Source organism: Salmo salar, chromosome 15, assembly GCF_965601325.2.
Source record: "Salmo salar chromosome 15, fSalSal1, whole genome shotgun sequence".
Taxonomy (NCBI): domain Eukaryota; kingdom Metazoa; phylum Chordata; class Actinopteri; order Salmoniformes; family Salmonidae; genus Salmo; species Salmo salar.
In genome coordinates, this window is record NC_138305.1 from 78,777,181 (window position 1) to 78,802,161 (window position 24,981).

At 45.4% G+C, this 24,981-nt stretch overlaps 1 protein-coding gene across 1 annotated transcript; it reads right to left on the reverse strand.

The window, feature by feature from the left end:
• Positions 1-222: 222 nt before the first annotated feature.
• On the reverse strand, positions 223-16,657 carry LOC106572142 (uncharacterized). The gene is made up of 4 exons (XM_014146026.3): positions 16,197-16,657; positions 3,724-4,137; positions 3,270-3,378; positions 223-1,631 (listed from the first exon to the last, which is right to left on the reverse strand). The coding sequence occupies exons 1-4, from the start codon at positions 16,261-16,263 to the stop codon at positions 1,625-1,627; spliced, it is 597 nt and encodes a 198-aa protein (XP_014001501.1). The 5' UTR covers positions 16,264-16,657; the 3' UTR covers positions 223-1,624.
• Between the last annotated feature and the right edge of the window lie 8,324 nt (positions 16,658-24,981).

Genomic DNA, 24,981 nt, shown 5'->3' on the forward strand with positions numbered 1-24,981 from the left:
CGCAGTGTCATGAGCTAATTAATTCCTTGCCGTTTCACCACTACTTATTTGGTGTTCGACATTCTAGGGAGAGTTACGAGTTGTGATTTTTTTTTTATTTAGAAAGTGTCATGGAAACAAATTTGATAAGCAACAGCTAAGAAACAAAGGAGCAACAAAGACAATACAACATTTAAATTATACCAACGCATACTTTGTAAAAAAAACAGTCGTAAGCCAGTGTATATTTGTGGAGTGTTTTCACTTTTTTATTGAAACAGTATGAACAAACACACTGCAATTAAATAAAAGGACTTGAAGGACTTGTTGATAATATGGAGCAAAAGCGGAGAACAAATGTCGTCGCAAACGATTGCAGTGTCTAAAGCGGATTCATTAAACAATTATCATCACTCATTCAGTGCACTTATTAACTGAGTTCTTAAAGCAAGCGGAGCTAAGCTGAGACTGAATGATTTTTACACCCATTAATGACTACTAACGATTATGAAGAAAATGTGTGTGTATTTTTGCTTGGTATACTCTATCCCAACTAAAGTAAGCAGAAGTACGGTGGATACATTATAAAAGATAATGCTAGCAGAATGGGGGCTAATAACCACTACCTGTACATGGAACACATTTTTGGGTGAAAACCTGAAGTCGTCAAAACTGTCCTATTGGAATGGGTGGCAGTTAAAGTACAGTCAATTCACATTAATGTACTTCAATAGTAACATCTCCAAACTATCCAGGGAATACCAGAGACAGTGGCACAAACCCTTCTGCTAAATTTCACAGATATGTACTAGGTTTTTATGTCAGTGTTAAAGCTGGCAGAATGTCACGTTACACTTGCAAATGAGCCGTCTTTTCATTAGCCCCTCGCTAACCCTCAGAACATGAGCACAATGTCAAATCAACTTCTGCATTCAGTGCTTCATATAGTTGTTGGAACATTTCTGTAGTGAGGGACTCATTGGCTAGGTGTTAAGGTGACAAAATACTAATGTGGTTGGTTTTTCTGAGGGATTTTCAGTTCGGTTCATTGGCCACAATAGCCTTTGGCTGCTTTGCAATGTTCCATATACTGAATGCTATAGTGAGCAACTGCAACATATGATAAAGTAATAACTATAGTCCCTTTGCATGGTATATACACCCTATGGAATTCACAACATTCTCTCCCGTCTCCTTTTTTCCATATTCCCATTTTTTTCTTGTATAGGTCCTCTTCACCAACTCAAATGCACATCTGTGTTAATGTACACACCCTTGCATAAGAGAGAGCGTTTTCTACCACAAGTGAGATAATCCCTTACTTATTTTTACAAATCCAAATGAAAGACCCTGAAATTCAATGTGACATCCTGTGGGCAACCTTTTTTTCAGTTTGGTTGTTGGTATGGGGGGTTGCTGTGTGGTTGTACAGGACCGCTGATGTCAATGGCCCTGTCTTGGGGTTGGGGGAGAAGAGGAGAGGTGGGCAAACATCCTCCCCCACACACCTTCCCCTCCTTTTGTCAACAGTCCAAGATCCTGGTTAAGTTAGAGTGCTGGTAGAATGCTTGTTTAATGACAGGAAATTACATAGATCAGAATTGCCAGAACGTTTTGGGGACTTCCTGTCTTGCAGCCTTTCTCCTCAGGGGCTGAGGGATGAAGCGAGAAGGAGAAAGAGAGAGTAAGACAAACAGGCCAACACACATAAACATCTGGTTATGCCTCATAAAAATGTCAGTCGATGATTGAAGAAGATGGTTTGGTAAAATAAAATATAAAAACATACTTGATTTATGATTTTAAAGATAACACAGCACATACAGAACATTACTTTTAGTAGATACTGTAGTTTTTAATGTAATGTCATCATTCATAAATATAAGGAGTCTCCATTGACCCCAAAATGAGGAAATAAAAACATGGATTCATGTCATTTAATTAATTCTCACACCTCAGTATACTGGGTGTTATCTTGGTTATGGACACTGTACAGACATTTTGGGCCTGGGATAAGGATATAGTTTGTTTTGAATGGTTTTAAATAAGGAGAAACAGACTTGAAATCATGGAATTTGTGAAAGTAAAATGTATTAAATTCCAAATCTAGTCAATTCATACAAAGCGTTTCAAAATGGACCAACGACAACAACAAATATCTTTGAATTAGTTATCGAGATAGAACATTCAAGAAGGACAGCTTTGAATTGCTACTCCGTTTCAGACCACTATGTGATTGACATTGATTATGTTGCCAATCGGAAAATGACGATGTAAAGCCAAACGGCTGTGTTGTGGAAAATTCTGCCACCACAGCTGGGAAACCATTTGTCAAATTGACCTACTAACTTAATACATGAGGTGTTGCCCCGACATTTCATCTCAAATAGAGCCACCTGTTTCAGTGAATGAACAATACCTGATGGCTCATGGGCCCATGAGTGGATGTCTCAGAGAGGAGAAGCAACTAACAGCCTGTCGGACAGTTTGTCTGACGGACAGTTTGTCTGCATCCCAAATTATATCCTATTTCCTTTATAGTGCAGGGAATAGGGTGACATTTGAGATGCAGCCTTTGTTATGTGTCTGTGACATTGGACCATGGAGAGTCAGGGGGTTAAGATGGTTAACTGGGAAACAATCAAAGAGAAAATTATAGAAACCAAGATGCTCCCTTTTTTGGCAGCCCTTTTCTTAGCAGCAGCAGCAGCAGCAGCAGCAGCAGCCCTATGGCATAGAAAACGCTCCCCGTTAGCAGGCAAGCACATCCCCAGACATGATAGCATTCTCAGAGGAAGAGGTGTTGTAGAGAGTACAGCAGCTGTCTGTTGGAACATGCTTCTTGTTCCCATTTAAAAAGTTAATAAATACAACTTCCTTTTCAAAGGAATTCAGACAGTTCTATTTGAATCTATGATTCAAATATATTATGTTCAGAGGACCAGTTATGGTTGAAAAGTGATGCAGGTTGTGTCTTACCTATTAAAACACATTCTTTGTAACAACCCTTACACCAATTTCACCATTGTGGCTTAAAGGGATAGTTTGGTCCTTTATCTACTTCCCCAGAGTCTGACGAACTCGGGATACCATTTTTATGTATCTGCATGCGTAAGTTGTGGAAATGTAAGAGTATTGTGCATGGTTTTATGGTAGCTTCATGCTTCTACAGCATTCTTAGTCCTCTACTAAGATCATGACAAGGCAAACAGGACATGCACACTGTATGCGTGCACGAGCATGCCTGCACTCAATCTAGTTACATATGTGTATCCCTTGGAGGTACTTACGAATATTTACCCATTCTCCTCACCACGGCGATCACCACGGCGATGACAACGATCACTGCCACCAATGCACCAATCCCAATACCAACCACTTGTCCAGAGCCCATACCCTCTGTGGAAGGAACACAAAGGCTGAGTTACTCCACTAGACTGACCTCAATAGGGACACAACACGTTTGGTGAAAGAACAGGAAGGAAACCGAGAGAAGGAAAAGATGGATGTAAAGAGGGAAAGACAGAACAAAGACAAAATCAACTGAAAGGAAATAATTAAAATTAAGGGAGAATGGGGCAAAGCAATCTCATGGTGTCTTGTGCTCTACATATCATTGGGCTCCTTGATTCCCCTATATGGGAGCAGACAGACTGTAGCATTGGGAGGGTTTCCTCAGTTTCATGGTCTCTCTATATCTATCTAGTTACAGATATCTCCTGTCCTGAGAGCCTCAGTCCTTACCCTCTGGCTCCTCCACCTCCTCCTTAGCCTCTGCAGCTGTCGTGGCCTCGGCTTCGGGCTCCGCCGGGGCCTCGGTGATGATGGCAGGGGCGTTAGTTGTGGCCGCCTCCTGCTTGGCAGCTTCAGTGGTAGGGGCAGGGGCTTCGGTCTCCACGGGAGCGACGTCCGTGGCAGCAGCCTCAGTAGCGGCGGTTTCTTCTCCGGCAGGGGTGTCCGTTACGACATCCTCGGCGGCAGGGGTGTCCGTTACGACATCCTCGGCGGCAGGGGTGTCCGTTACGACATCCTCGGCCGCAGCCTCGGGTTCAGCCGAAGGGGCATGGGTGACTACGGGATCTTCCTCTTTGAGGGCCTCAGTGGCCTCGGGAACAGCAGGGGAATCTGTCACCAGCTCTACTGGTGTCACCAGTGTGCCTGACGAGAGGCAAAGAGAGGTCAGAGACTGGTAGAGGCAAATGAACAATATTGACACACACTGAAGAGAGAGACTACATTTGTTGATGACATACTGTACATGATCATTTATTTTGGAATGGGATGTTAATATCCTAAACAACAGCTCGTGGAGTCCTATTCACCATTTGGTTTCTCTGTTATTTCACAATAGTTTTCAAATGTAGTAGCTGGAAAGAGAGAATGACGGTTGGAAAGTCCCTCATTGCAAGGGCATGGTGAAATAATTTGAGAGAAAAACTACGTGAATATTAACATTCTTCCTTGACATTATGTTCCCAGTAATTTTCTCTCCCAGCCTAAGGCTTGACTCATCAGTAGCAGTGAGAACATGGCTGCCACATCCCATGACTGAACAAACATTGGTCCTCCCTTCCTCCTCCCCAGTCCCACCCACCCCTCTCCATTCTGTCTTGGGTCGTGTTTGCACACTCGCATGCCCCACCCTCTGCCTCATTTGCTGTTCATGGAGTCTCCACCTTAACCGACCCTGGATGGGGACGGCAGGAAGTCAGCAGATGAGGGCATACCATTAAAACACCAAGAGGGGTAAGAAACAATGGACAATTCAGTATAAAACAACACAATTACAGTAGGTGCTTAACAGTTGTTGCGCATTACTTGAGAAAACGGGATCCAAATTACTCGGATATGTTGGAATTAGTTGTTTGTGATGTTTCCAGAGAGACCAAAGATCTGCACGATCTCAACCTAAATAAAATCCTCTCATCTGGCCATTTTTGGATGGCAATAACAGTTGGAAAGGAAGCTCTTTGAGCTGAGCTCAGTGGAATGTCAATGCTTGTATTGAAATGTACTATAATCTATCCTATAATTGTATGAACCCACTTGTAATAAGAATAGCCTCTTTGTTCAAAGGGTTGGACCGCAAAGTAGAAGCTGAGTGAGACCTTACTGTAGCACTCTACAAATCAAGTCCTATCTGTGCCTGTTCCCTTCCAGACCACAACTTTGCTTGGACAGCGCAGCTTCGAAATTATTAAGTAGAAGTCAATTTTAGTGGAGGACTGAAATTATGGTAAACTTGCAAAATGTTCTGCTGCAGTCTCTCCTTTTTCCTGAGAGTACTCTTTGCCCTTTCAAATCTGCAATATGAAACTTCTCTGAAGTCCGATCTGTCTAAGCTTAGAACCTGACATCATTTCTTTGCCATTTTCCAGTGATTCTTCAAAACCCTTTACAATAGAGAATAGCTTTACGAGGTTAAAAATAACTGACTCTCTCTCATTGTTCCACAACTGCCCCATTATTCTTAGTCACCTATTTGCTCAAATTCTCATTAGCAACAAGCAAGTTTAAATATAACAACATTTTTGTTCTCCAATGACTTTGCTGTTTGTTTGGAAAGTCTGATGATAAAGTGCCATTATGTCCGCTGCTCATAATAAGCTCTGAGTACTATTTCCTTCCAACTGTGCTGGCTAATACAGCTGTGCTAGTGAGTAAGAGAACAGGATTGTTGCCCTGTCGCCTCCTCTCTCCCTCCCTCCTTACCACTATGCTTCTCTCTCTCTCTCGCTCTCTCTTCTCCCCATCTTCTCCCTGCCCTGCCTCCACCCCATGAATGAAGTTGCTCCTGATAACGATTTTGGGAATGCTGTAACGTTAGCTCTGCAAGAGGAGAGCGCGGCGAGTTGGAGAGGGAGCGAGAGCGGTGTAAAAGGCTTGAGTGAAGCCGGAACGATATAGAGCCCAGCGGCAGCCACTTTCATTTATTCACTCTCTCACTCATCCTGTTCCATGAACAGGGGCCTAGTTCCACAGTCTGTCTCTGGTTTAATGTCCCATTATAGCCTGACCTCAGAGCAGATGTGTTGTGTGACAGAGGAGGCTGGTGGGAGGAGCTATAGGAGGACGGGATCATTGTAATGGCTGGAATGGAATTAATGGAACGGTATCAAACATATGAAAGCTACGTTTGACGCTGTTCCACCTATTCTATTCCAGCCATTACAATGAGCCTGTCCTCCTATCGCTCCTCCCACCAGCCTCAACTGGCGTGTGAGTGTGTGTATGCTTGAGTTTCAGTGTGTGTGTGTGTGTGTGTGTGTGTGTGTGTGTGTGTGTGTGTGTGTGTGTATCATCAGCTCCCTAAATCACTGCTGAGCAGTAAAAGTCTGTCTCGATGACCCTGCTTTAAAATTTCTCTCAAACAAGATCCTTGGGGAGGAGGGGGGACCATAAAAGGCAGGCAAACAGGCAAAGGGGCGAGAGTGAAAAGTGAGAGAGTGACAGAATACAGCAAAGGGCCGGGAGAAGCGGTGGGGCCCGTATTGGGTCGGGATCCTGCCTGTCGGACAGTAACGGCATCATGAGGGAGAACAACAGAGAGGGGGTGAGAGAAAAATATACATTGTGAGAGAGGGAGAGATAGCAGGACAGATCCATCACCATCACCATCAGCTGTGTGTGTACGTTTAGGGGGAGATAGGCCTGTGCTAAGCTGTCTGTAGACATTTAGGGCCCATCTGCAGATGTATGAGGGAGTGTGTCTGCTATGGTCCCGGAGCCAAAGAATGTTGTTCCTTAGCTGGGGAGGTATCCTCCCATCCCATCTCATCACGGTATGGCCTACGCAGAACCGCTGGCCTCCCATGCTAACCGTAGTAGTTGCACTTTGAGTTGAGTGGGAGAGGTCTGATAGCCAGAGTGGAATATTCCCACTGGCTCTTATCTTAGATGCAATAGTGTCCACATACAGGCCATGTTTTTTTCCTCGAGTAGGGATATCCCACTGGGCAAAAACTGGTTGAATCAACGTTGTTTCCACATCATTTAAAACCAAAAAATCAAGGTGATGACACTGAATCGTGGAAAACTTATTGGATTTGCAAAAAGTCATCAACATAAGGAGATTTAGTATTTTTTTTCAAACAACTTTCAAGCTCAATCCAATGACATGGTGACATTTTTTGTTGAATTCATGTAAGTTGACAACTCAACAGAATGTAAATAAAAAATAGACGTTGAACTGACATCTGTGCCCAGTGGGACAGGATGTTAAACAGTCCTCTTCTGGACAACATAACTGAGGCCACCAATGGCACAAGACTTCTATCAAGCCGTATATCCTGTGAACGAAAAAAATATATAGGCTAAATATCTTGCTTAAAGCTAGTGAGGGAGATATAAGTCTCCAGCTTCAGTGATTTTTGCAATTCATTCCAGTCATTGGCAGCAGAGAACTGGAAGGAGAGGCGGCCAAACGGGGTTTTGGCTTTGGATGACCAGTGAAATATACCTGCTGGAGCGCGTGCTACGGGTGGGTGTTGCTATGGTGACCAGTAAGCTGAGATAAGGCGGGGCTTTACCTAGCAAAGACTTATAGGTGACCTGGAGCCAGTGGGTTTGGCAACGAATATGGAGCGAGGGCCAGCCAACGAGAGCATACAGGTCGCAGTGGTGGGTAGTAAATGGGGCTTTGGTGACAAAACGGATGGCACTGATAGACTACATCCAATTTGCTGAGTAGAGGGTTGGAGGCTATTTTGTAAATGACATCGCCAAAGTCAAGGATCGGTAGGATAGTCAGTTTTACGAGGGTATGTTTGGCAGCATGAGTGAAGGAGGCTTTGTTGTGAAATAGGAAGCCGATTCTAGATTTAATTTTGGATTGGAGATGCTTAATGTGAGTCTGGAAGGAGAGTTTACAGTCTAACCAGACACCTAGGTATTTGTAGTTGTCCACATATTCTAAGTCAGAACCGTCCAGAGTGGTGATGCTAGACGGGCGTGCAGGTGCGGGCAGCGATCGGTTGAAGAGCATGCATTTAGCTTTACTTGCATTTAAGAGCAGTTGGAGGCCACGGAAGGAGAGTTGTATGGCATTGAAGCTTGTCTGGAGGTTTGTTAACAGTGTCCAAAGAAGGGCCAGAAGTATACAGAATGGTGTCGTCTGCGAAGAGGTGGATCAGAGAATCACCAGCAGCAAGAGCGACATCATTGATGTATACAGAGAAAAGAGTCGGCCCGAGAATTGAACCCTGTAGCACCCCCATAGAGACTGCCAGAGGTCCGGACAACAGGCCCTCCGATTTGACACACTGAACTCTGTCTGAGAAGTAGTTGGTGAACCAGGAGAGGCAGTCATTTGAGAACCCAAGGCTGTTGAGTCTGCCGATAAGAATGTGGTGATGGACAGAGTCGAAAGCCTTGGCCAGGTCAATGAATACGGCTGCACAGTATTGTCTTTTATCGATGGCGGTTATGATATCGTTTAGGACCTTGAGCGTGGCTGAGGTGCACCCATTGCCAGCTCGGAAACCAGATTGCATAGCGGAGAATGTACGGTGGGATTCGAAATGGCCGGTGATCTGTTTGTTAACTTGGCTTTCGAAGACCTTGGAAAGGCAGGGTAGGATAGATATAGGTCTGTAACAGTTTGGGTCTAGAGTGTCTCCCCCTTTGAAGAGAGGGATGACCGCGGCAGCTTTCCAATCTTTGGGGATCTCAAACGATACGAAAGAGAGGTTGAACAGGCTAGTAATAGGGGTTGCAACAATTGCAGCGGATAATTTTAGAAAGAGAGGGTCCAGATTGTCTAGCCCAGCTGATTTGTAGGGGTCCAGATTTTGCCGCTCTTTAAGAACATCAGCTATCTGGATTTGGGTGAAGGGGAAATGGGGGAGGCTTGGGCAAGTTGCTGTCGGGGGGTGCAGAGCTGTTGACCGGGGTTGGGGTAGCCAGGTGGAAAGCATGGCCAGCCATTGAAAAATGCTTATTGAAATTGTAGATTATCGTAGATTTATCGGTGGTGACAGTGTTTCCTAGCCTCAGTGCAGGGGGCAGCTGGGAGGTGCTGCTCTTATTCTCCATGGACTTTATAGTGTCCCAGAACTTTTGGGAGTTTGTGCTACAGGATGCACATTTCTGTTTGAAAAAGCTAGCCTTTGTTTTCCTAACTGCCTGTGTATATTGGTTCCTAACTTCCCTGAAAGATTGCTTATAATAAATACAGCAATATGAATTGAGATGGCTTAAAAAGGAGCCACAAGACATATATCAAGTGAAAGTCCAGAAAGCCATCAAATGATACCATCAGTTCACTGTTTTATAAGTTTCTATGCAGTCCTGTGTTTTTTTCTTTCTTCTCTTCACTGTGTTGGGGCCTGTGGTGTATTTGTAAGAGGAGTGAGACATTCATGTTCATGCTGACAGTGAAGACACACAAGCCCTTGGTTTGGCTATGTTGTGGAGGTGCCCCCTTGGCCTAATGGCTGGACTGAATTACCCTCTCTGTCAGTGATAAAGGAATTTATATGTATAAGGTAATGACTAAAGTATTCCACCATGAAACTTATAATTGTATGAAATGTATTAGAATTATAAGACTATAATTCTATAATGTGTGTGCATAGGACAAGTTACAGTATGTTGCTATTTAGTAATGTAAGCAGAAGTACAGAGCTCTCTGAATAAAGAACTAACCTTTTGTAGAATTCTGAGACTTTGTCAAAGTCTTCTATTAACCAGGGCCTTACAACCTCTGGGGAATTGGTCAAAGCTATTGTGATTGTTGAGTTAACATCATTGGGATTGAAAATTCTCGTGACAATCAGTGCCTGCCACACCAAACTACACCTCTGTCTGGGGCTACTGCATTCACAAGCTAAAATAGCCTTCACCTTGGTCGACTCAAACTCAGACAGATCTGTATTTTCTCTCCACACAGATTTGGCATAAAACAGGCAAGCCTACAACTTCAAACTCGAAACTTTTGATAGCTTAAAAAAAGGCACGCTGATGACATAAGAGATGCTTTCCTGAGTTGATTTTACAGCGCATGTCTCACTGTGCATTCGGAAAGTATTCAGACCATTTGACTTTTTCCACATTTTGTTACGTTACAGCCTTATTCTAAAATGGATTCAATTGTTGTTTTTTCCCTCATCAATCTACAAACAATACCCCATATTGACAAAGTAAAAACAAGTAAAGAAATTATTTGCACATTTATTACAAATAAAAAATGGAAATATCACATTTACATAAGTATTCAGACCCTTTACTCAGTACTTTGTTGAAGTACCCTTGGCAGCGATTACAGCCTCGGGTCTTCTTGGGTATGACGCATGATGGCGCCGACAGAGATGGTCGCCTCCCTTCAGGTCCATAGGAAACTATGCAGTAATTCGTTTTTTATGTATTATTTCTTACATTGTTAGCCCAGAAAATCTCAAGTGTTATTACATACAGCCGGGAAGAACTCTTGGATATAAAAGCGACGTCAACTTACCAACATTACGACCAGGAATTCGACTTTCCCGAAGCGAATCCTTTGCTCAGACCTCCACCCTGGACATGGAATCTTATCCCAGAGGCCGACCCAAAACAACGTGGTCGCCGCAGGAGAGGGAGACGGAGCAGCCTACTGGTCAGACTTAGAAGGCGAGCACACCATCCACCGCTTCCGAGCATATTACTCGCCAATGTCTAATCTTTAGACAACAAGGTGAACGAAATTAGGGCACGAGTTACCTTCCAGAGAGACATCAGAGATTATAACATTCTCTGTTTCATGGAAACATGGCTCACTCGGGATATGTTGTCAGAGTCGGTACAGCCACCCGGTTTCTTCGCACATCGCGGTGACAGAAACTAACATCTCTCTGGTAAGATGATGGGCGGGGGGTGTATGCCTTATGATTAACGACTCATGGTGTAATCATAACAACATACAGGAATTCAAGTCTGTTCACCTGACCTAGAATTCCTTACAATCAAATGCCGACCACATTATCTACCAAGAGAATTCTGTTCGATTATAGTCACAGCCGTGTATATCCCCCCCAAGCAGAAACCACGATGGCCCTGAAAGAACTTCACTGGATTCTATGTAAACTGGAAACCATATATCCTAAGGCTGCATTTATTGTAGCTGGGGATTTTAACAAAGCTAATCTGAGAACAAGGCTTCCTAAATTCTATCAGCATATCGAATGCGCGACACAAGCTGGCAGCATTCTGGACCATTGCTGCTCTAACTTGCGTGATGCATACAAAGCCCTCACCAACCCTCCCTTCAGCAAATCTAACCATGACTCCATTTTGTTGCTCCCAGCCTATAGACAGAAACTAAAACAGGAAATGCCCGTGCTCAGGTCTATCCAATGCTGGTCTGCAAAGCATCAGTATAGAGCCAAAGTAGAGTCACAATTCAACGGCTCAAACACTAGACGTATGTGGCAGGGTCTACAGTCAATCACGGGTTATAAAAAGAAAACCAGCCCCGTTGCAGACATTGACGTCTTGCTCCCAGACAAATTAAACAACTTCTTTGCTCGCTTTGATGACAATACAGTGCCACTGACACGGCCCGCTACCAAAGCCTGTGGGCTCTCCTTCTCCGTGGCTAACGTGAGTAAAACATTTAAACATGTTTACCCTCGCAAGGCTGCCGGGCCACACAGCATCCCTAGCCGCGTCCACAGAGCATGCGCAGACCAGCTGGCTGGTGTGTTTACGGACATATTCAATCAATTCCTATGCCAGTCTGCTGTTCCCACATGCTTCAAGATGGCCACCATTGTTCCTGTCTCCAAGAAAGCTAAGGTAACTGAAATAAATGACTATTGCCCTGTAGCACTCACTTCTGTCATCATGAAGTGCTTTGAGAGACTAGTCAAGGATCATATCACCTCCACCCTACCTGATACCCTAGATCCACTCCAATTTGTTTACCGCCCCAATAGGTCCACAGACGATGCAATCGCTATCACACTGCCCTATCCCATCTGGACAAGAGGAATACCTATGCAAGAATGCTGTTCATTGAATACAGCTCAGCATTTAAAACCATAGTACCCTCCAAACTCATCATTAAGCTTGAGACCCTGGGTCTTGATCCTGCCCTGTGCAACTGGGTCCAGGCTGCCCCCAGGTGGTGAAGGTAGGAAACAAGATCTCCACCCCGCTGATCCTCAACACTGGGGCCCCACGAGGGTGCGTTCTCAGCCCTCTCCTGTACTCCCTGTTCACCCATGACTGTGTTGCCATGCACGCCTCCAACTCAAATCATCAAATTTGCAGATGACACTACAGTGGTAGGCTTGATTATCAACAACAATGAGACGGCCTACAGGGAGGTGGTGAGGGCCCTCGGAGGTGTCAGAAAAATAACCTATCACTCAACATCAACAAAACAAAGGAGATGATTGTGGACTTCAGGAAACAGCAGAGGGAGCATCCCCCCATCGACGGGACAGTAGTGGAGAAGGTGGAAAGTTAAGTTCCTTGGCGTACACATCACGGGCAAACTGAAACGGTCCACCCACACAGACAGCTTGGCGAAGAAGGCACAACAGCCCCTCTTCAACCTCAGGAGGCTGAAGAAACTTGGCTTTTCACCTAAAACACTCAAACTTTTACAGATGCACAATCGAGAGCATCTTGTCGGGCTGTATCACCACCTGGTATGGCAACTGCTCCGCCCACAACCACAAGGCTCTCCAGAGGGTAGTGCGGTCTGCACAACGCTTCACCGGGGGCAAACTACCTGCCCTCCAGGACACCTACAGCACCCGATGTCACAGGAAGGCCAAAAAGATCATCAAGGACAACAACCACCCGAGCCACTGCCTGTTCACCCCGCTATCATCCAGAAGGCGAGGTCAGTACAGGTGCATCGAAACTGTGACCGAGAGACTGAAAAACAGCTTCTATCAAGGCCATCAGACTGTGAAATAGCCATCACTAACAGAGTGGCTGCTGTCAACATACAGACTCTCTGGCCACTTTAATACATTTTATAAATGGATTTAATAAAGGTATCACTAGTCACTTTTAATAATGTCTACATATCCTACATTACTAATCTCATAGGTATATACTGTATTCTATACCATCTACTGCATCTTGCCTATGCCGCACGGCCATCATTCATCCATATATTTATATGTACATATTCTTATTCATCCCTTTACATTTGTGTGTATTAGCTAGTCATTGTGAATTTGTTAGATTACTTGTTAGATATTACAGCACTGTCGGAACTAGAAGCACAAGCATTTCGCTACACTTGCATTAATATCTACTAACCATATGTATGTGACAAATAAAATTTGATTTGATTTTACAAGCTTGACGAACCGGTATTTGGGTAGTTTCTCCCATTCTTCTCTGCAGATCCACTCAAGCGGTGTCAGGTTGGATGGGGAGCGTCACTGCACAGCTACTTTCAGGTCGCTCCAGAGATGTTCGATTGGGTTCAAGTCCGGGCTCTGGCTGGGCCACTCAAGGACATTCAGAGACTTGGCCCGAAGCCACTCCTGCGATGTCTTGGCTGTGTGCTTAGGGTTTTTGTCTTATTGGAAGGTGAACCTTGGCCCCAGTCTGAGGTTCTGAGTGTTCTGGAGAAGGATTTCATCAAGGATCTCTCCGTACTTTGCTCTTTCCCTCGATCCTGACTAGTGTCCCAGTCCCTGTCGCTGAAAAACATCCACACAGCATGAAGCTGCCACCACCATGCTTCTCCATAGGTATGGTTCCAGGTTTCCTCCAGATGTGACGCTTGGCATTCAGGCCAAGGAGTTCAATATTGGTTTCATCACACCAGAAAATCTTCTCTCATATAGTCAGTTCATCAGGTGCCTCTTGGCAAACTCCAAGTGTGCCATCATGTGCCTTTTACCAAGGAGTGGCTTCCATCTGGCCATTCTACCATAAAGGCAGTGGTGGAAAAAGTACCCAATTGCCATACTTGAGTAAAAGTATAGATACCTTACTAGAAAGTTACTCAAGTAAAAGTAACCAAGTAAAATACTACTTGAGTAAAAGTCTAAAAGTATTCGATTGTAAATATACTTAAGTATCAAAAGTAAAAGTATACATCATTTCAAATTCCTTATATTAAGCAAAGCAGACCATCGGCTTCTTGGTCACCTCCCTGACCAAGGCCCTTCTCCCTCGATTGCTCAATTTGGCAAGATGGCCAGCTCTAGGAAGAGTCTTGGTGGATCCAAACTTCTTCCATTTAAGAATGATGAAGGCCACTGTGTTCTTGGGGACCTTCAATGCTGCAGAAATGTTTCGGTACGCTTCCCCAGATCTGTGCCTCGACACAATCCTGTCTTGGAGCTCTACACACAATTCCTTCGACCTCATGGCTTAGTTTTTACTCTGACATGCACTGTCAACTGTGGGACCTTATATAGACAGGTGTGTGCCTTTCCAAATCATGTCCAATCAATTGAATTTACCACAGGTGGACTCCAATCAAGTTGTAGAAACATCTCAAGGATGATCAATGGAAACAGGATGCACCTGAGCTCAATTTTGAGTCTCATAGCAAAGGGTCTGAACACTTATGTAATATATGTGCAAAAATGTCTAAAAACCTGTTTTCGCTTTGTCATGATGGGGTATTGACTGTGTAGATTGATGAAGATAAAAATGTTTTTAATCGATTTTAGAATAAGGCTGTAACGTAACAAAATTTGGAAAAAGTCAAGGGGTCTGAATACTTTCCAAATGCACTGTATGTGGTGTGTGAGGGCACACTTGAATCATTTTACAAGCAGGCATGGACAGAGGGCACTGACCCGGTTCTGTAGCCAGATGTGCTGGAGTGAGTCTTTTAAAGGCGACAAAGCTTCAGACAAAGCTCATTTTGAGCCAGGAGGGGCTTGGGCGAGGAATGCATAGGGAGTCAACTGGGTAAAAAGAATCAACAGGCTCTCTTCGGAGCATGTGCAGGTTTTTCTACTTATTTGATTCATGTTATTTTTATTTTAATTGTCAGGGCGTGGAGCAGAGAGGAGCAGCTTTAAGAGTTAACGCTCTTCCAAATGGGCCTTCGTGAAAAGGGCTGCGTCTGGTCAGTAAAGGTTGCCGTTTAAAAATAAACCCCCCCTCAACTACGCCCTGGCCCGGCCCGAGACTCATCAACCGGGAGTAGGGGGAATAGTAGGAGAGGAGGGGGTGGCCGGAGTGGGGGTTGAGGGGGGCTGGTAAAGCTTGATACCCTGCCAAAGATGGGTAAATGTGGAGGGGGCAGTGGGCCATGGCAGTCTAACAACATGCGGTAGAGGTGGGGCAGCAAGCAGCAGCCCTCACTGTTAAGCCCTCACGTAGCCGGGTGTTCTCTCTCCCGGTCCCATCTATATGACAGTCTTAAATATAGAGCTACTTTCTATTAATACCCACACACAAACTAGCCCTTCTGTACTCTGTCTCTGCTCACTTTTCTCCCTCCCTCCCTCCCTCACTCCCTCCCTCCCTCCCTCCCTCCCTCCCTCCCTCCCTATGGGGAAAGGCTTTCCTACCTAGGACTTGCAAGGGAGAGTGGGAGAGGGAAAGAGAAAGATAGGGAGGGTAAAGCTTTCGCATAAACGTGTACAGTACGTGTCAGACCCGAGCACTGTTTGGTAGCCTTCCAAAGGATATTCCTTTTTCTCCCTGCCGGCGGCCAAGAAATCATGAGCACGAGGCACAAGACCTCGCACCATTACATCACATTCCCCCTTGTGTCTCCGAATCCAACTTTCCTCCTCACCGAGGCTTGGGGAAGGAGTGTGGGGGGGAGGGAGAGAGAGGGAACTGTTAGAATCGACACAGACTATCCACCCAGTTGCCCCTCTTTATTACATTAACACCCTCGGCCAAAGCTCTTCTTTTTCCACTCAGGATGATCCAAAGCAATTCACTGCTAAATGAAACGCACAGCTTATATTTAGAGGAGAATACAAGAGGCCAATACCACAGCTGTACACATTTCAAATGAAAAAATAACTACTGTGAAAAACTAAATAAACTATACATCAATCAAACCGAAAAGGTGTTTTCACTTTTCCTTGAGAGAGAAACTTTAGAACTAAAGGACAAAGAACTAAGAGCAGCCCCAAGATTCAAATTCACGACGCGGCAGGATACAAGCCAAACAGAAAAAGGGTGTGTGAGTATGATAAGAGATGTGTGGTGTGGGAGTGTGAAAGTCAGGCAGAGTGGCCAGACAGAAAAGACACAGTGTGCCATGAGGGCTCGAGCCCTGGGTGTTGACTTACTTGCGTGTGCGACGGCACAGAGGGGGCCGACCAGGGCCAGCAGAAGCAGCAGCTGAACTTTGATCATGATGTCAAGTAATCTTCTCCTCTGGTTAATGGTGTACAGAGACCCCCAGGAAAGAGCAACACTAGACCCTTTCACACACAGCACCACATGCACTGGCGTCTCCAGGGAGATAGCAAAAAAAGAAATGTCTTGAGGAAAAAAAGTTTCCAAAAATGTCCCAGGGAACTTGTTGCAGATAGAGACACGGACGGACAGCAGCAGTAACGGTAGACAGCACGGCTTTGGAAGCTGAGGGAGAAAGGCGTGGAACGCTCGATGGATGTCGACAGGGCAGGAGAGAGAGTGCGAGAGAGAGAGAGAGAGAGAGAAAAGGTCTGGCCGGCTACTTGGTAGAATGGAGAGAGACAGGCACAGGGCAAGGGAAAGAGAGAGTGTGAGTGTGTCGGGAGTGGAGGACGGGTGCTGATACTTTCGGGGGGTGTGATGGTGAGCGGGGGGCTGGGCAGTGTAAGGTGGTTTCTGCCCCGGTGCTGCCTCCCTACTTGAACAGTCCAGTCAGCTGCTGACTGCAGACTGCCCTGCAATACCAGCAGCACACACAGAAATATATAAATAAATACACCAATATATTTATACACACAAGGTAGACACCACAAAAACATACGAAATTAGTTGCATGCAAATATACCCTCAAAACAGACACCTTCTTTCCACACAAAATAAATAAAAATGCAGCACAACAGAAAAACAATTCCATTCCTCAGCTACTAGGTCTAGGCATAACGCCATTTGAGAAATGTTTTGACTAAACTTTTACAAATGAATAAAATAAATATGAAATATCTTGAGTCAATAAGTGTTCAACCCATTTGTTATGGCAAGGCTAAATAAGTTCAGGAGTAAAAATGTGCTTAACAAGTCACATAATAAGTTGCACTGCCTCTGTGTGCAATAATAGTGTGATCTTTGAATGACTACCTCATCTCTGTACCCCACACATACAGATAATTGTAAGGTCCCTCAGTCGAGCAGTGAATTTCAAACACAGATTCAACCACAAAGACCAGGGAGGTTTTCCAATGCCTTGCAAAGAAGGACACCTATTGGTAGATGGGTCAAAATTGAATAGACATTGAATATCCCATGGTGAAGTCATTAATTACTTTGCATGGTGTATCAATACACCCAGTCACTACAGAGATACAGGCATCCTTCCTAACTCAGTTGCCGGAGAGGAAAGAAACCGATTTAACCAATGGTGACTTTAAAACAGTTACAGAGTTTAATGGCTGTGATAGGAGAAAACTGAGGATGGATCAACAGCATTGTAGTTACTCCACAATACGAACCTAATTGACAGTGAACGGAAAGAAGCCTCTACAGAATACACATTTTCCAAAGCATGCTTCCTATTTGCAGAAAGGCACGAAAGTAAAACTGCAACAAAAAAATTATGTTTTGAGCAATTCCAAAATAACACATCACTGAGTTTTTTCAAGCATGGTGGTGGCTGCATCATGTTATGGGTATGCTTGTCATTGGCAAGATAGAGGAAAACCTGGTTCAGTCTGCTTTCCAGACAAATTCACCTTTCATCAGTTCAATAACCCAAAACACAAGGCCAAATATACACTAGTTGCTTACCAAGACGCCATTGAATATTCCTGAGTGGCCTAGTTACAGTTTTAACTTAAATCCACGTGAAAATCTATGGCAAGACTTGAAAATGGCTGTCTAGCAATGATCAACAACCAACTTGACAGAGCTTGAAGAATTTAAAGAATAATATGCAAATATTGTACAATCCAGGTGTGCAAAACTCTTAGAGACTTACCTAGAAAGACTCACTGCTGTAATCGCTGCCAAAGGTGATTCTAATATGTATTAATATAGGGGGTTAAACACTTATTCAAGATACATATTATTGTTTTATATTTCATTATTATTTTTCTTCTTACAAATGTTAGATTTTTTCTTCCACTTTGACGTTAAAGTATTTTGTACAGATTGTTGACAAAGAAATTACAATTTAATCAATTTTAATCTGACTTTGTAATGCAACAAAATGTGGAAAAAGTAAAAGGGGTGTCAATACTTTCTGAAGGCACTGTATTTGTGTATTGAATATGTAATAATGAAAGAGAAGGACTGCTGTTTTTAATGTGGTCAAGTTTTTGTGGATGAGGTGGAACAATTATTGTTATCCATCAATAATGATAAGCCACCAGGTATAGACAACGTAGATGGGAAACTATTGAGAATGGTAGGAAACTGTATTGCCACCCTTATTTGCCATGTCTTTAATCAAAGTCTAAAGGAGAGTGTGTGTCCACAGGCGTGGAAGGAAGCTAAAGTAATTCCACCACCTAAAAATAGTAAAGCACCCTTTGGTGGCTCTAACAGCCGCCCAATCCGTTTGCTGCCTGTTCATAGTAAACTGATGTAGTAAATTGTGTTTGAACAAATACAATGCTATTTTTCAAAGAACAAGTTAACTACTGACTTTCAGCATGCAATATAGGGAAGCACACTCAACATATACTGCACTGACTCAGATGACTGATTATTGGTTAAAAGACATGGATAAGATGATAGTTGGAGCTGCATTTTTAGATTTCAGTGTAGCCTTTGATGTTGATGATCATAATTTGTTGTCGAAATAAACTCACTTTTTATGGCTTTAGATCACCTGCAATCACATGGTTGGAGAGTTACTTGTCCAATAGAACTCAGAGAGTATTCTTCAATGGAAGCTTCTCTAACATCGGTATCTCTCAAGGCAGTTGACGTGCTTCTACACCTGCATTGCTTGCTGTTTGCGGTTTTAGGCTGGGTTTCTGTACAGCACTTTGAGATATCAGCTGATGTAAGAAGGGCTATATAAATATACTGCTCAAAAAAATAAAGGGAACACTTAAACAACACATCCTAGATCTGAATGAAAGAAATAATCTTATTAAATACTTTTTTCTTTACATAGTTGAATGTGCTGACAACAAAATCACACAAAAATAATCAATGGAAATCCAATTTATCAACCCATGGAGGTCTGGATTTGGAGTCACACTCAAAATTAAAGTGGAAAACCACACTACAGGCTGATCCAACTTTGATGTAATGTCCTTAAAACAAGTCAAAATGAGGCTCAGTAGTGTGTGTGGCCTCCACGTGCCTGTATGAACTCCCTACAACACCTGGGCATGCTCCTGATGAGGTGGCGGATGGTCTCCTGAGGGATCTCCTCCCAGACCTGGACTAAAGCATCCGCCAACTCCTGGACAGTCTGTGGTGCAACGTGGCGTTGGTGGATGGAGCGAGACATGATGTCCCAGATGTGCTCAATTGGATTCAGGTCTGGGGAACGGGCGGGCCAGTCTATAGCATCAATGCCTTCCTCTTGCAGGAACTGCTGACACACTCCAACCACATGAGGTCTAGCATTGTCTTGCATTAGGAGGAACCCAGGGCCAACCGCACCAGCATATGGTCTCACAAGGGGTCTGAGGATCTCATCTCGGTACCTAATGGCAGTCAGGCTACCTCTGGCGAGCACATGGAGGGTTGTGCGGCCCCCCAAAGAAATGCCACAACACACCATGACTGACCCACCGCCAAACCGGTCATGTTGGAGGATGTTGAAGGCAGCAGAACGTTCTCCACGGTGTCTCCAGACTGTCACGTGCTCAGTGTGAACCTGCTTTCATCTGTGAAGAGCACAGGGCGCCAGTGGCAAATTTACCAATCTTGGTGTTCTCTGGCAAATGCCAAACGCCCTGCACGGTGTTGGGCTGTAAGCACAACCCCCACCTGTGGACGTCGGGCCCTCATACCACCCTCATGGTGTCTGTTTCTGACCATTTGAGCAGACACATGCACATTTGTGGCCTGCTGGAGGTCATTTTGCAGGCTCTGGCAGTGCTTCTCCTGCTCCTCCTTGCACAAAGGCGGCGGTAGCGGTCCTGCTGCTGGGTTGTTGCCCTCCTACGGCCTCCTCCACGTCTCCTGATGTACTGGCCTGTCTCCTGGTAGCGCCTCCATGCTCTGGACACTACGCTGACAGACACAGTAAACCTTCTTGCCACAGCTCGCATTGATGTGCCATCCTGGATGAGCTGCACTACCTGAGCCACTTGTGTGGGTTGTAGACTCCGTCTCATGCTACCACTAGAGTGAAAGCACCGCCAGCATTCAAAAGTGACCAAAACATCAGCCAGGAAGCATAGGAACTGAGAAGTGATCTGTGGTCCCCACCTGCAGAACCACTCCTTTATTGGGGGTGTCTTGCTAATTGCCTATAATTTCCACCTGTTGTCTATTCCCTTTGCACAACAGCATGTGAAATTTATTGTCAATCAGTGTTGCTTCCTAAGTGGACAGTTTGATTTCACAGAAGTGTGATTGACTTGGAGTTACATTGTGTTGTTTAAGTGTTCCCTTTATTTTTTTGAGCAGTGTACATTTGATTTGGGCCAATACTCTTCCTCTAATTTTACTAATGATTTGCCACTTGTTTTACAAGAAGCTAAAATGACTATGTATGATAATGATTGTACACTCTACACATCAGCACCTACAGCAGTGAGCTCACTGAAACTCTTAGCAAGGAGTTAATTACTTTTAGAATGGGTAATTAAGAATAAACTGGTCTTAAATACATCTAAAACCAAAAGCTGTCACACCCTGATCTGTTTCACCTGTGCTTGTCTCCACCCCCCTCCAGGTGTCACCCATCTTCCCCAATATCCCCTGTGTATTTTTACCTGTATTCTCTGTTTATTTGCCAGTTTGTTTTGTTCTGTGAAACCTACCAGCGTTTGTTCCCTTGCTCCTGTCTGTCCTTGATCCTGTTTTCTAGTCCTTCCCGGTTTTGACCGTTCTGCCTGCCCTGACCCTGACTTCCGTTCTATACCTTGCCCCACCTCACTGGGTAATTGACCCCTGCCTGCCCTAACCCTGAGACTGCCTGCCGTTCTGGACCTTTTGCACCCTCTCTGGATTACTGACCTCTACCTGCCTTTGACCTGTCGTTTGCCTGCCCCTGTACTAGAAACTTTTGTTTATTCGACCTGAAACCTGATAGTACGAACTGGCCTTAAACTGACCCAGCAGACATGGACCAGTGCCGCAATGCCCTCATTGGAAGGCCTGAGGAGTTGCTTCGTGGGTTCATGGAAGGGTTCCAGAACTTGGCCGAACGCCATCACTGAGTATTTAACACATTGCTGGAGCAATTCTGTGGGTTATCTGTAAGGCAGCCTACCATAATGGTGATCTCCCAGCCTACTCCAGTGTCCCGAGAACCCCGCTTACCTCCTCCGGAGCACTATACTGGAGATTCCGAAACCTGCCGGCCTTTTCTCTCCCAGTGATCCCTCATTTTCGAGCTGCAGCCTTCTTCGTTCCCCTCAGACCGCTCGAGGATAGTGTACATCATAACGCTGATGTCCGGCAGTGCACTCGCCTGGGCCACTGCGGTGTGGGAGCAACAATCCGCCATCTGCCTCAGTCTGGAGGAGTTCGTGGGGGAGGTTCGGAAGGTGTTTGATTCTCCGTTGTCCGGGAGAGAGGCTGCTCGCAAGCTGCTCCAGCTACATCAAGACTCCGGTAATGTGGTAGACTATGCGGTGGATTTCCCCACGTTGGCAACTGAGAGTGCTTGGAACCTGGAAGTGCTGTTCGACATGCTCCTACACGGAGTAAAGGAGGAAGTAAAGGACGAGTTTGCAGCCCGGGAACTACCAACAGATCTCAACTCGCTCATCACTTTGACCATTCGGATCGAAGGAAGGAGAGGAGACTCCACCTCGCCTCCGAGGTATCCCGGAAGTCCCCAATGGCTCCGTTGCCGAGAGAACCCGAGGTTACCTGAGTTTCCCTGAGAGCCTCCGAAGACTGCCGATTCACCTCTTCCCAAGCAACGAGGCAGAGCTAGGCTGTCTCCAGCTGAACGGCTAGACAGGCATTCTCACTAAGAGCTGCCTGTAGTGCGGGACAACTGGCCATTTCGTCTCCACCTGTCCACTAAAAGACCAGGCTCACCGGTAGGAGCGAGTACTCTGGTGGGTCATATGGATAACTTTTTCTCTCCCATTACTCGCATCCCTTTCATGCCATGTTGCTGTGGGAGAACCAGTCGAAATCTCTCCGGGTACTCATCGATTCTGGGGCCGATGAGAGCTTCATGGATGTTACCCTGGCTTCTGAGCTGGATATCCCCACTCAGTCCCTCTCCATTCCCATGGACGTTAAAGCACTGGACGGTCGCTCTACAGGAAGGGTCACCCACAATACCAGCCCTATCAACCTACGTGTGTCAGGGAACCACAGCGAGACGACCCAGTTCCTGCTCATTAAGTCTCCTCAGGTTCCCATGGTTTTGCTATTAGCCAGGAAAATCCCCTCATTGACTGCTCTGCCGGTGCCATCATGGGCTGGAGCTTGTTCCACCCAATGCCTGAAGTCAGCACAGCCTGCTCCGGGGCGTGTTCCTGGGGGCTCGGAAGTTGCACCGGACCTTTCCGCCATTCCCGCGGAGTACCAGGACCTCTGGGAAGTGTTCAGTATGGCCCGGGCCACTTTGCTGCCGCTGCACCGGCCATATGACTGTGGGATTGACCTTCCCCCAGGCACCACTCCGCCCCGGGGACGACTGTACTCTCTGTCGGGTCCGGAGACCAACGCTATGGAGACCTACATTGAGGACTCTCTAGCTGCTGGGTTCATCATCCTTCTGTCTCCCCTGCCGGCGCAGGATTCTTCTTTGTTGAGAAGGACAAAACCCTGCGCCTGTGCATCGACTACCGGGGTCTGAACGATATCACGGTGAAGAACCGCTACCTCTCATCTCCTCAGCCTTCGCTCCAAGGGGCCACCGTGTTCTCCAAGCTGGACCTACAGAACGCCTACCACCTGGTGCGGATACAGGAAGGGGACGAATGGAAGACTGTCTTCAACACGGCCAACAATCACTACGAGTATCTGGTCATGCCATTTGGCCTTACCAACGCCCCTGCTGTGTTCCAGGCTCTGGTTAATGATGTTCTCCATGACATGTTGAACCGGTTTGTCTTCGTCTACCTCAATGACATCATCTTCTCCCGCGCCACCGAAGAACATATGCTCCACGTCCGACAGATTCTCCAACGCCTCCCGGATAACTAGCTTTTTGTAAAATCAGAGAAGTGCGAATTCCATCGCTCCACCATCCCCTTTCTGGGTTACATCATTGCTGCAGGGAGTGTACAGATGGATCCCGGGAAGGTGAGAGCGGTGGTGGGTTGGCCCAAGTCTAGCTCCAGAGAACAGCTGCAACATTTCCTGGGATTCGCCAACTTTTATCGACGCTTTATCCGGGGTTACAGCATCCTGGCTTCCCCTGTTTGCACTCACCCCTCCCAAGGTTCCGTTCACGTGGTCCCCAGCTGCTGACTGGGCATTTCTGGATCTCAAACACCGCTTCACCACTGCTCTCGTCTTGGTTCATCCTGACCCATCCAGCCAGTTCGTGGTGGAGGCCGATGCTTCGGATGTCAGAGTGGGAGCTGTTCTGTTCCAGCAGTCTGCCCTGGACCTCAAGTTACATCCTTGCACCTTCTTCTCCCACCGCCTCAATGCCACGGAGAGGACCTACGATGTGGGGAATCGTGAGCTTCTTGCGGTGAAGATGGCATTGGAGGAGTAGAGGCACTGGCTGGAGGGTGCGGAACATCCTTTCATTGTGTGGACTGACCACGAGAACCTGGAATATCCCCGCACCACCAAGTGCCTCAATTCCAGGCAAGCTAGGTGGACCCTACTGTTCACCCGGTTCAACTTCTCCCTCTTATACCGGCAGGGATCCAAGAATATCAAGCTGGATATACGCCGCTATAGCCCCACGGATACTATCCCGGAATCTGAGACCATCCTTCCCACCTCGTGCCTGGCGATGGCACTCAGCTGGGGAATAGGGAAGCAGGTTCGTGAGGCACAACCCCCCCCCCCCCCCCGGTTCGGCTAGGAACAATGTAGAAAATTGTAAAGATAAAAAAATAAAAACCCTGGAATGAGTAGGTGTGTCCAAAGGTTTGACTGGTACTGTATGTACATACCCCACCAGACACACCACTGTGGGTTTCTTCACGATACCCAAACCAAAAACATATTCAATGCATCGCTCAGTTATGTATAGGACCATGTCATAATGGAATTCTCTGCCACCAGAGGTTACTCAGGCAAAAAGCAAGTTTAGCTTAAAAAAAAACAAATCTTGTATCACAACGGTACTGTACATAAGAATATGAATATGTATATGAATAGTGTGTAAAAAGTATTTTTGTCTCTGGGTGTCTCTCTAATTTTAAATATATGTTGTTCTTGTCTATAACGGTTTTGTACTTGATAATGTGTTTATGTTTTATGTGGACCCCAGGAAGAGTAGCTGCTGCATGTGCAGTACTTAATGTGGATACTAATAAATTAAACACAAAACATTTACAATGAGCGGAGAAATACATTCTAAACAACGTTTTTCTGCTGTTTGAATTCTCATTCACTCAATGATTTGCAAGCATTTCAATTGGATCAAAATGACACGAAGAAAGATGTCATCGTGCTCCATCATCCGATTGTGATCTTAGATTCAGCTAAATGGCGAGTTTTCCCCATTCATTTGATTAAAAGGAGTGCCCATTACTTCTATGAAGTCTATATGCATTACAATGTTCTTTTAATAGATTTCTCTTGTGGTTTGACTAAATGGTTTAGGATAACATACATGCTTTGCTGACAGAGAGTGGC

Coding starts and splice junctions, on each gene's coding strand:
- LOC106572142 (XM_014146026.3), bottom strand. CDS start 16,263: ATGATCAAAGTTCAGCTGCTGCTTCTGCTGGCCCTGGTCGGCCCCCTC. Junction 4,138..16,196: donor CTGTGCCGTCGCACACGCAA/GTAAGTCAACAC, acceptor GCCTCTCGTCAG/GCACACTGGTGACACCAGTA. Junction 3,379..3,723: donor GGAGGTGGAGGAGCCAGAGG/GTAAGGACTGAG, acceptor TTCCTTCCACAG/AGGGTATGGGCTCTGGACAA.